Raw genomic sequence first — 12,818 nt, 5'->3', positions numbered from 1 at the left:
TGCTCACATTACTTGAGGTGTGAAAGGCTATTACAAAGCCTGGATACACTGGATCTCCAAGTAAATGTTCACTGAAGCACTAACTACATACCAAAGACTGCATGTGCTCCTCATCTTCCAAGTAACTATCCAATGTTACAAGCGCTTCCAGTGAAGTCACAGGCAGCGAAGGGCAGTCTCCTGGTAGTCGAACAGCAGTTTGGTTAAATCTGGTCCGCTGGTCCTTTCGCAGGTCGTGAACAGTCACTAGTGTATCAGGCTTGTGTGATAGCCTGATGACGGAGCACATGTCATGCGCAGTGCGTGCGCCGCGCTATGGAAACCTATAAATACGATGGCCATTAATAAAGATCGGCTCTTCTTGTTCTGGCCGCTATGCTGTCGAGTGCCTTCCTGACGATCTAATACATGGTGTCAGAAGTGGCCAGTTAGCCCCGGTCGATTATGGACCTGCTGAAGCCCCCAGAACCCTTGCAGCTCTCGGGAAACCTGTCTCAGAACTGGAAGCGATTTAAGCAGAAACTGGAACTGTTCATCAAGGCGACCACGTCTAAAGAGGATCCTAGAAACGGTGCAGCAAAAGCAGCGCTCCTCTTAAGCGTTGCCGGAGATGACGCGCTTGACGTATTCAACACGTTCAAGTTTGTGGCTGGTGAAGAGAAAGAAGATTATGACACTCTGGTCACGAAGTTTGAGGCCTACTGTGCTGAGGTAAGCAACGAAGTGCATGAGCGTTACGTATTTCGCTCGAGGAAGCAAGGGGATGGAGAGCCGTTTGAAAAATTTATCCGAGATCTCAAGAAACAGGCAACGCAGTGCAACTTCGAAGGTCTGAACGATTCAATGATCAGAGATCAGATCGTCTTTGGGACGAACGATTCAAAGTTGCGTGAAAAATTGCTCCGTGAGAAGGGCCTAACATTGATAAAAGCTGAAGAAATGTGCCGAGTAGCGGAATCAGTGGCACGAAGAAATCAGATCTGGGAGAAGCCAGATAACAGTATTGACGCAGTCTCTCGGTATGTAGCGCTATTCCGTCACTGCATGGATCCACAAGAGAAGACTGCACTCGACAGAACTGCGTATCGCTGCAAAAAGTGCAACCGACGGCACGAACAACGGCAGTGTCCGGCATATGGGAAAAGATGCAACTCCTGCCGAAAGCTCCACCATTTTGCAATTTGTTGTCCGGCCAAAGCAGTCGTCAGCGAAGTCAGCGAACTTAACATGAACGATGAGTTCGGCGCTCTTGACGTTGGCATCACAAGCAGCGACAGTAAGGACTGGACAGTGAAAGCCCAAATCGCAGGTCGTGAAGCACTCTTCAAGGTCGACACCGGATCACAGGCAAGCATTATACCCTTTTCAGTATACCGCAAGCTACACATTGCCGAACTGAACCCTACGAGCTCTGTGCTGCGAGCCTATAATGGAGGCGTCATCACAAACTTTGGAACGACCGTCCAAAAAGTGACAATTGGGAACGCCGCCACTATGGTGAAGTTTTACGTTGTGAAAAATGGTCGTCAGGCCATACTTGGGCTTGAAGCAAGCGAAGCATAGGGTCTGGTGCGGCGGTCAATAGACACTATCAGCGCTTCCGCTGAATATGGAGCACTTAAAGATTTTAAGCACGTCTTCGAAGGGTTATGTTGCATGAAGCAACCCTACAGCATGGTACTGCAGCCAGCTGCTGTGCCGGTTGTCCAGCCAGCGCGGCGGGTGCCCCTGTCCTTGCGTCAACCCCTGCGCGACGAGCTTCAGAGAATGGAGGCGGCCGGCATCATCAAAAAGGAAGACGACCCTACCGACTGGGTAAGCCCTTTGGTCTTGGTCAAAAAGAAAGATGGCAGACTTAGGGTGTGCATGGATCCCAGAAGGATTAATGAGTATATAAAAAGGCAGCATTACCGGCTTCCCAGGCGAGAAGATATTGAAGCGGAATTGACAGGCGCCTGCTTCTTTAGCTATCTAGACGCAAATTCTGGATTTCACCAGATACCACTCGACAACAGATATTGTTACTTGCGTTTACCGTTCGGCATCGCATCTGCGCCGGAAGTTTTTCACAAAATGCTCAGTCAAATGCTTGAGGGGCTACCAGGAGTGCATGTGTATATCGACGTCATTCTTGTGTGGGGGGCTACACGGCAAGAGCATGACGAGCGGCTAGTGGAATTGTTAAAAGCCGCCGAAAAGGCAGGACTGATATTCAATGCCGAAAAATGCAAGTTTGGTCTAACCGAGGTTCAATTTCTGGGTGACGTCATTGGACAATCTGGAATTTCCCCAAGTCCGAAGCTAGTGCGCAATTTGGTTCAAATGCCAACGCCAAAAAGCAAAGCCGATGTTCAGCGCATGTTAGGAGTAGTCAACTACTTTGGAAAATACGTGCCTCGCTTGTCTGACAGAACAGCGCTGCTACGAGCGCTTATCAAACCTCAAGTCGAGTTTGAATGGACCGAAAGTCACGAGAAAGAATGGAAAAGCGTCACGCAGGTACTCGCGACAGAGCCCGTATTAGCAATATTTGACCCTAAAAAGGAAACGAAAATAACATGCGATGCATCCAAAGATGGCGTTGGGGCGGCACTTCTGCAGTGTCACGGTGGTTTCTGGCGACCAGTGGCCTATGCATCCCGAGTGCTAACACTTCCTGAGCAACGTTACGCACAAATTGAGAAAGAAGCGCTCGGAATTTTGTTCGGCTGCGAGAAGTTTCACGAGTCTGTGTACGGACAGAGGGTTATTATTGAGACCGACCACAAACCACTTTTACCGATTTCTTCTAAAGGAATTTCTGACATGCCCCCACGATTAAAGAGATTCTTTTTAAGACATCTTAGGTACGACTATGTGCTGCAGTACGTTCCGGGGAAGCACCTCGTCCTTGCGGACATGCTGTCACGAGCGACTCCGGCAGGCGAAGTTGACAATGGGGGTGCTACGGAAGATGTAGAAGTTCACGCAGTTCAGCTCCTGAACTGCATGGTCACGGAAACAACACAACAGGAACTGGCGAAAGAAACAGCTCGGGATTGCTATTTGAACACTGTCGTCACCGACTTATCAACAGACAAAGAAATTCAAGGTGAACTGAAGCCTTTTTCATCTGAACTGTCCGTTACCAGCGGAATACTCTTAAAGGGTACGAAAGCCGTCATACCGAAGAGCATGCGACGGGAAATGCTAAAAAGAATTAATGCTGGTCATCTTGGTTTGAACAAATGCAAAGAAAGAGCCAGACGTCTCGCTTTTGCCGGGCCTCAACAGTGACATCACTGAGCTGATTCAGAACTGTTCAACGTGCAGACAGTTTGCGTACAAACAAGCCAAAGAGCACTTGCTCCTGCGCTTGGTGCCACAGTGTGCATGGTACAGGGTCGGAGCGGACATCTTTTGTTTTGGGGGACATTCTTATATTGCCGTATATGACTCTGTCTCAAACTTCCCAGATGTCGAGAAACTTCCAGACACAAGTGCAAAAAGCGTTGTTGCGGCTCTCAGCGCTATTTTTGCTCGATATGGCGTTCCTGTGGAACTCTGCACGGATAATGGACCCCAGTTCTCAAGCCAAGAGTTCGCGGTCTTCTCCAAGCAGTTCAACTTCGCACAAGTCACGTCCAGTCCCTACTACCCGCAGTCTAACGGTCTCGCAGAAAAAGGTGTCCAAGTTGTGAAGCGCATAATGAAAAAAACTCATGCAGGAGACGACTTCTGGCTAGGCCTTCTAGCCTACCGCTCAACACCACTGGCCAATGGTCAATCTCCTGGTGAACTTCTTCAAGGGAGGCGCCTTCGATCTAATATTCCAGATTTCGGCAAAATCACGGCCACTGATGTGGTGAAGCATCGTGAGACATGCGAAGGGCGGCCGTTGCCACAACTTGCTAAAGGTGACGTGGTGCGACTCAGAGATACGACTTGGTCACAGAAAGGGAAGATTGTTGGACAAGCTGCTCCGAGGTCATACCACGTCATGACTGAAAATCGTCGTGTTCTTCGACGAAACAGGAGACACCTGCTTCACACTGGCGAGAAGTATGCTGAAACAAGTGACGACGACACCGACAGCGTTGGTAGCGTAACACCACAGCTTTCTAGCACTGACACTGCTACAACACAGCAGCCCTCTTCCAGCCCACTTCCAGCCCATGGTGCCAAGCCCTCAGCTGCAGTCACCCTTCCAGATCCAACCAGGACGACCACCACTCTCAGAAGGTCGACTCGCACCATACGACCACCACAGCGCCTTTATTATGATGCTGCTTTTAATCAATTAACATGAACATTTGCTTTGATCTTGTGTTAACCATGGAAGGATGTATCAGGCTTGTGTGATAGCCTGATGACGGAGCACATGTCATGCGCAGTGCGTACGCCGCGCTATGGAAACCTATAAATACGATGGCTATCAATAAACATCGGCTCTTCTTGTTCTGGCCGCCATGCTGTCGAGTGCCTTCCTGACGGTTTGATACAACTAGTATGTCTGCAAGTTTTTTCAAGACCTCCTTTTCAAAGCCTTGAAATTCTAAAGAAAAGATATGTTAGAATGTTACTCTCAATAAAATCATATTTCGTCAGTTAGGGAACTAATTTGTGATCACTTTGAATTTTAAGCATACTAACTGCTGCTGTTCCAGGTTGCTACCAGAGAACGTCCCTCAAGGTACTGCTAGAGATGCTGTGCCACACTGCTACTATTGCAATATGACATGCCAACCACTCTCAGAGTAGTTACTGCTGTATTTTGAACATGCAGCCACCATAACAAAGAACATTATGGCATGTACTTGTCTTGTAAAAATGGGTTATTCTGAAAAGTTATTCCATGGTACATATTCCTTAACTATTGGGAAATGAAATTGAGACCTGTCATCTTATTATAAGGAACACAAAAGAAATGCAAACCTTAAAACCACGTGTCAGATGTATTTATATCACATTTTGACAGTAAAATGGTCGAAATGTAGGCTGCTCTTACAGATCTGGCGCAGATGAATCTTTTGCACTGCATCCAGGATGCCTTGTGCTGTTGGCCCTTGCCTTGCTTCCACTGCAAGTAGCAGTATGCTGTTGTAAGCACAATTCCCTTCCCACAAGATCCTCATGTAGCTAAAGGTCCCTCCGATCACTTGTTGATAACCCGTCATGCTGTGGTTGTTGCAAGGCATCACCTAAGGAATGTGCTCTCACAAACTTTCCTGTGATGGCCTAATGGAAGAGCCTGCCATAATGAAGCAATTTCGACAAAATGATCAGTCCTGATATTGAATACATGCATTATTTTCATACGAAGGAAGAGAACAGCTGCTGAAACAAAAGTAAGAATTAGAAAATTCCTTTCTTTGTGGTATATCACTTGGTAATTACCGGTATTCTACTTTCATGTGTATTTAGACAGCCACCGCAGCAATTGGCAGAGCACTGTGATAAACAAGCAGAGGTTGTGATTCGAATCCCACTTGCATTATGCGGTTCTTTTCTTTTGCTCTCTTTTAAAATATCTCGCATCCTTGAAATTATTTTACTACTAATTTCCCACCAATTGACATCACAAAATAATGGTTCGCTATACTTCTCCTGGTCAAACACTGTCAGCTTCTTTCATATGTATATTTTAACAAGCCCTTCATTCCCATATCGTTGTCTGCTCTACAAAGTTCGCAGACTTCCGTACATGTGACAGATCTTCGGATATATATTTCTTGAATGCTGAAAAAGGTTGCAGAATACCAAGGTAAACGCGAATTGAGTGAGCATAGCTTTAATGTAGGTTGTGCAAGCTGGCTCTTTTCAAAATAAAATTAGCGAAATGTACCTTGTTGTAGTGCAGCTGATAGCGACCCTGCAGACAACTGGACTCGGGGCGCTTACTGCTCAGCAACTTCCATGGCAGTGATAGCTAGTTCAGTGCACTCTGTTCCAAAAAACAACGGCTACATTCACTAGCTGCATTCATGAGAACTGCTCATAGTATCCATGCCAGTTATACAGTGTTGATCTTATTTCTACATTTCCTCCTTGCACAAACGCATCTCATTGCAGAATGCTAGGAGAACTTCAGTTCCAAACTGTTTCGGCAATTTAACTAAACAATGGTTTACTCATTGTGACACAGAAGCGATTTTTAGATGTTATATTCATGGTGCATTTTAAATCCAGCTGTCAGATTTCCAGTAGCCCTACCTGGAAGCACATGGCACTGACGCTGTGACTCGGCTGACGTTTGGATTAAGGGCAGCTGCATATGTGGTCTGGTAGTGGCCGGTGGTATTGGTGGTGGTGGCAGCCTGCAAACTGTTTCACATAGTGTTTAAGAGAAGCTCTAGTGAGTAAAACGGAGAACTTAAGAACAGTAAACAATGTTGTAAATCGATGAGCAGAAGAGTAAAAATAACACAAGCAAGATGGCAACATTGGCAAGTCTAAAATATCTCTTGAATCTAGTGTTTAAAACGAAAACACTGGAAGAGGTATACCTTCTCGTTTTTGTGGTAACTCCTGTTCATCTTCCGAGCTAGAAAGCAAGCGCCGCTTGCGCACTTTCCGAGACTTTCTTTGACAGTCAACATCGGACTTCAGGTTTGAAGTCTCTTCCACGTCCGCCAACTTGTCTAATGCCTCCTTAAGGGTATCAAATGGACGTAGTGAAAATATCAGTCACTGGTTGAGTTCATCGTCTTGATGGCAGCCAGCTTTGTTTTAACCGGAGGCCAAAATGCATATGTCGAGCTGGCATCATCTACAATCCATGTGGACAGAACCACATATGTGCTTTTATCTTCCAAAACTTCTACTAAAAGATACCTAGGGGGAACAGCAACTTTCTCATTTCAATAGTTTAATTAAAGCATACAAGTGCAAAGAATACAATCAAAGCAAATAGGAAAAGAAAATATGGCACAAGTTCGGCTCAAAACATGTGAAAAGGTGAAAAAAGAAGCTATCCGTTTCCCAAACGTCAAGACCACACCCTTGCAAGCTATGTCAGAAGAGACACAAAACTACACCTGCTGATGAAGCTTATGACCAGAAAATGTAGAAAGAGTGCTTGAATTGCAGGGATGTTTGAACAGACATTCAGTTTGCTCAAGCTCTTGGCCTATAACAATAAGCTCAGTTTTGCATTGCAGATACCTATTACACAATCATCTTTCAAAAGTACAAATCTGTCCGACCCTGCTGTAGTTAATTCAGAATTAGCAAAGCTTGCTTTTCGGAACCGTGCTTGGCAATGAATTCCACAAGTTGGGCCGTCAGTATGATGAGATGATGGCACTATTTGGCAGGTTCTGCTTCTGAAAGCGACTGGCAACTTTGTAGGGAAGAGACTATGGATTTCCTCGACCCGCTTTGCGAGCTGTTCTAAAGGCCTTCTTCCTGTTCGCACAAGTCGCTTCACCTTTTGTAGGAAATTTTCAAAAGGGAAGGCACTAAATATGTCTAAAGGACCAAAAGGTAAGCTATCGGTAGGCAGGTGCACCAGGTTGCGAATACTATACACAGGAAATGCATCTTCATACAGTGATATTCCGCAGTCTACAAATTACTGCATAAGCTGTCCAGCATATTGAACATGTCCGCGTAGAGAAGGACACACGGGGCGAGCCACAGCTACGTGAAGGGTCAGAGAGTGCTGATAGAGATCTTTAGGGAGAATCTTTCAGCACAACTGGGCCAGCATATAGAACAAAGAAACTAAACTCTGTAGCCTTCCACCTGTTAACTTCATCAACACCTCGACATTTTCTGGGGAAGTCTTTTGGGATTTCGCACGGCAGTGCATGAATAAAACAGATAACCTACCCACACGAGTTGAATTTAGTCTTACAGATAGGTCTCCTTTTAGCCAGATTAGCAGCAGTCTTCTTGTGATGCCTAAACACACAAGCTGAATATAATCCAGTGGAAAAGCTGTCCCCATGCCCACTTGAAGTGACACGAAAGGAGAGTGGCCTTTGTGGTGGTCTTCATCTTCTTGCTGTGCAAAGCCTGAATCAGTACGAAGAGGTGCCCGAATGTCTGGAAACATCATACGCCCACGAAAAACACCCTCTGACGTACATTTCTCACACCCCGACCTAGCATTGTGAGCTTTAGATGCCTTCAAAAATGCTCTGGCAGGGGCATCACATATAAATGCTCTCAGTGACACATTGTAATGTCAGCTGCTGTGTGATATTCTATTGCTCAGGACGTCAGACAGTTATTCCACGAACGGTTGGACAAACCCATTCAGCAAAGGTTTAGTGGCTCCACAAAATGCCCCAACCAAAGAAATAATATCATCCCTGCGATGTAGTGGATGATGTAGCTCCACGAGAATGCACCAAAATTCCTTTCCACTACTCTTGAACAGTGGAAGGCCATCTACGTTGAAGCTGATTTCGAAAGCAATACCTGGCAGCGTCTGCATCCTGTCAAGAAGAGCGGAGATGCTCGTTTTCAAGCCGAAATGGAACTACTGCCCATTGCTGAAACGAGCTATGTCTACAACAGATGGCGTAGCAAGAATGGCACGTGAAGAGCTGGGCAATTCCGGCAGTCTATATTTTAGGATTTGGAGCAAGCTGTCTATGCTTGCATGCGTTATGTTGTTCTCTACAGCCCACCTCCTCAGAGCAGAGACAATATCCTCATCTAGGCTATCAACGTCGACAGCTACCTGGTCATCATCAGATGAGGAGAAACTGTGACCTGAATTATGTTCCTCTTCATCATGAAAGTTCTGTTCATTGGTATTATTTTCTATTACTAGAATTTTTTTCTTCTGCATGATCCACCTGCTCCACATCATATTTACTAGCAGGATTATAGTCAACAAATTCATCAATACGAGACATGCTTGCCTCGGCTTCTGCATTGATTAGCCTTCTCTGTCTTTTTCTTGAGAGTTCTGCATCAGAAGACCTGATCATATTGCTTCTGAATGCTAGTTATGTGCGGCTAGCTAGCTACATGCAATTAGTGGACTTCCGAATTCACCTTTCAGCAGCTGGCTCCATGTTTGGAAGACTCATTCTGGAAACAGAAAAGGACCACAAGCAATTATAGTACACATTTAGGAGAATCTCTCCACTCTAGATTTAAGGTAGTGTACTATATCATAGTATCAAAACTTCAAGCTGGACTTGTTGGTTCATACTTGAAAAGGGTACAGGCAAACCTCGATATAACTATATGTGCTACTCGCAGCCGAAAATTTCGTTAACGTAACAGGTCAGTTGCTAGTAGATGGGAACGTGTAAATTACGAATTCAGCAAATAAGCAAGACATTCTAGCAATAATAGCACTAACAAGGGTACTGGATTGTGTTTTGTACACAAGGAGGATAATGGATGATAGCAAACAGGCGCGAACGTATCATTTTTTTTTCATGTGAGCGAAGAGCGAGCGCAGCACCCACGCCGGCGCGGCAATCTTTTGTTCAGGCCTCACGTATGTACGTTACATGCATAATGAAACTGCCTCTCACTTTTGCCGCCGACAAATTTAAAAGCGTCCCTCCGCTACGCGCCGTCACACTCCATTGTATTTCTTGGCAGCGCGCCAATATTCCACGCAGCGAGAACTTCGAGGTGTGCGTTAGCTCTAGAAAACAGCGCTCGAGTGCATTTAGTTGCGGTTATATACGTATACGTAGATGTCGTAGATGTACATTTAACCGGAATTAACCGGAATAGGCTAGCTCATTCTACATTAGTTTGCCTTACACTAACAGCTTTCCACCGTAATTTGCGTATGTAAAATTTCCATCAGTACTGGCCGGGAGTTATATGTGTAGATATTTTGTCGAATAGGTGGTATATGCACCGGCGCCCAGGCGAACTACGCCGTCCACTGCCATATTGCGATGCACGTGTAGCAGACACGCCTCCGCTAGCATGCTATCATCGAGCGGCGTTTTCAGGTTGCCGCTTGGGAAAGCAAGTGCGGAAAATTTGGCCGGCCGTCGCCGCACGCGACAACAACAAGAAACTGCGTCTCAAATAAACGCCATGAAATACCTCGGCGCAATAAACATCGCAAAAAAAATAAATAAACGCCACTTCGGATGGGCAGCTGCTCAATCTCAGCTCGAGAAACAGGGGGGCGCAGCCGCACACGTATTTTTTGTTTCTTTTTTTCACGACCTGCTAGCATTTCAGTGCCAAATGCGAGCTCCAAAGTGAATATACCTCGATACGTTGAACAGCTCGTTTATTCGCATCGAAATTCGGCGCACAGATAGTCTAAAATTTTCAATGTGACGTTCACACTTATAGCTCTTAGCTCGACCAGAACTGACTATAAAACCTTGCGCACAGATCCGGAATATCATTGATGCAAGACAGACAGTGCAGGCGACGCGCTAGAGTTCATTGTGATCCAAACCTGAATTGAAAATTACAGATGCATGGTGCGCCGTACGCCACGTACGCGGTCTGTGGGCCAAATCTGAGCGCGAAGAGGCAAGCGGTTCAACCGACTGAGCCGACTGCACCATCCGACTGCAAATTTGTCAACAGCAGTGTTTATGTTACCGCCAAAACCACCTTTTTCTTCACAGTGGTAGCAATTTCGAATGCCAATCTATGTACCTGCCAAAAGGCAATTACGAACTCTACCAACCAGGAATACACGAAATAAACAAGGTTCGGCTTCCAAAATTGCCCAGAAGCGTAAATTTAGGGCTTACCTTATATGCAGCTCCAACACAGGCGAAACACGTGCATACACCGAGCCAGGTCCGAGGTGGTGACAAAGTGAAACGTGCGGCGTGCGCAAGCGGACATATACAAATTCATTCTCAAAACAAACTTCTTTAGGTTAGCTTCACATGCACAGTTTTTACCAAGTGTGTTCTGCATAAAAAATGTTATAGTTGAATGAGATTTTAGCTTATATTCCGGTGATTTCAATATTATAACTGAATTTTCTTATAAGAACTATTTGTTTCATCGCCGTTGTTCGCTGCATCGCACGAGCGAACCCGAGCAAGCATGGCGTGATTGGCGCCTGCGCGTCAAAAGAGCGCGCGCGAAACGGGCGACTATATAAAAATGATTGTAAGCAGGTGTATAGGCCCTGGCAGCGTATAGATGGCTTGGGTGTGTGACCTATTCTGTCAATTGTGGGATGATGCATGGTGACCAAAGAGTTGCCAAGCTAAGTGACCAATGACTTTCCTATATAGTAGAATTCTGCATGGTATCCAAGCTATTTCCTATCAAGGTTTGGTTTGGTTGGTGGGGTTTAACGTCCCAAAGCAACTCAGGCTATGAGAGACGCCGTAGTGAAGGACTCAGAAAATGTTGACCGCCTGGTGTTCTTTAAAGTGCACTGACATCGCACAGCACACGGGCGCCTTGCTTTTCGCCTCCATCGAAAAACTGCCGCCGAGGCCGGGATTCGATCCCGCGTCCTTAGGAATACTAGTCGAGCGCCGTAACCACTGCGCCACCCCGGCGAGGTTATTTCCTATCAAGGGTGGATAGCGTTGGCCAAGTATGATGGCCACCGAGAGGATTCTAAGACACGTCCAATGACAGGCCATCGGCTATTGCTGCTTGGGCAATTACCGCGGGGGTGAGGCGCGCAAGCGCGGCAAACGACGGCGCCGTGCGTGACCGTCCCTAGTTATCGCTAGGCCTAAATTGTTTCGCTTCGAAGGCGCAGCGGTCGGCGCTTTGGAAATGGTCAACGCTGTCGTAAATGGTCTACTTATGAAACTGCCTTATAGTGAATCCTATTCTGACGTAAAATAATTATAGGATTAACTCTGGCGACGCATTAATCGCAGAGCAGACCGGTTGAGCTGAAATGCACCAGCGGCAGCTGGTTTGAGCAGAAACTAGCTTGTATCACGGCTATCGCTCTTACCAGCAATTTGCTGCTGGTCAGGACGAGGGCTTCGTACTTGACATTCGGCTCAGTATTCCAGAAGCCAACAAATTTTAGCACGCTTTATTTCGGACGTCGGTGCTAACGATCCGCCGTGTCGTTCGCATACGGTATGCGGGAGGAGGGGCCACAGCGGCGGTGTTTACGGCGGTCGAGGAGGTGCTGCCATCGTGCGGTGCTTGACCGTGCTGTTGACGCCTCGTCGGACGACACTCGGGTACTCCTGAAACCACGTTATATAAATAAGATATTTGTAAATGTAGCTTCGTTCCGCCGATCACTGCGTCGCTTCGGTTGTTGTACTTGATGGGCAATGGCCGCCTAACCGATAAGGGCGGCGAGCTGTGTAACAGCCCGCATAGAGTTCGAACAGCGCACAAGCAGACGTCTTTCGCAGCTACCGGAAGTGTGTCCGTGACGTCATGGCTGCAGTGGCCGAAGCGAATGGCAGCTTCTAGCAAGCCTTACCAGTAAACTCACCCGTGACGTCACGGATTAAGGAAATAGCTCCATGCGACACCGCCAAGCGACAACTTCTCTTCCGCGAATTTAAAAAAACGCTGTTTTTTAATATTAATAATAAATCGCTGGCTTTGTTCCAAGTAGTTATACTTTGGGTTAATGCTCAACGAGATTTGTTCTACACACTCAACACGTTTATCAGTGGCTTCTTGGTGGCCGTTTCAGTGGACCTTTAATGTTACCCCTACCATTTTTTGTTCCATAGCCCTCTGCGTCGCCCTCAACTTATGTAGAATCCTCTTGGTTAGCCTCCATGTTTCCGCCCCATAGGTGAGTACAGGTAATATGCAGCTGTTGTATACTTTCCTCTTGAGCGATAACGGTAAACAGCTAGTCATAATCTTCTAGTGCTTGCCAAATGCGCTCCATCCCAATCTTATTGTTCTTGTCATTTCTTTTTCATGGT

General features: G+C 46.3%; 2 protein-coding genes across 2 annotated transcripts; both read left to right on the top strand.

Moving 5' to 3' along the window:
- The first annotated feature begins 444 nt into the window (after positions 1-444).
- On the top strand, positions 445-1,563 carry LOC146210081 (uncharacterized). Its single transcript, XM_084581791.1, has one exon. It carries the CDS (start codon positions 445-447, stop codon positions 1,561-1,563), a length of 1,119 nt encoding a protein of 372 aa, XP_084437917.1.
- Positions 1,564-1,674: 111 nt separating this feature from the next.
- Positions 1,675-4,347, top strand: LOC146210080 (uncharacterized). Its single transcript, XM_084581779.1, has 3 exons — positions 1,675-1,815; positions 2,866-3,018; positions 3,236-4,347. Exons 1-3 carry the CDS (start codon positions 1,675-1,677, stop codon positions 4,286-4,288), a joined length of 1,347 nt encoding a protein of 448 aa, XP_084437905.1. The 3' UTR covers positions 4,289-4,347.
- Positions 4,348-12,818: the final 8,471 nt, after the last annotated feature.

Source organism: Amblyomma maculatum, chromosome 1 (genome assembly GCF_055883805.1).
Source record: "Amblyomma maculatum isolate TAMU_Amacu chromosome 1, ASM5588380v1, whole genome shotgun sequence".
NCBI lineage: Eukaryota > Metazoa > Arthropoda > Arachnida > Ixodida > Ixodidae > Amblyomma > Amblyomma maculatum.
The sequence above is the reverse complement of the archived record's forward strand: the minus strand, read 5'-3'. Positions and strand labels throughout refer to the sequence as shown.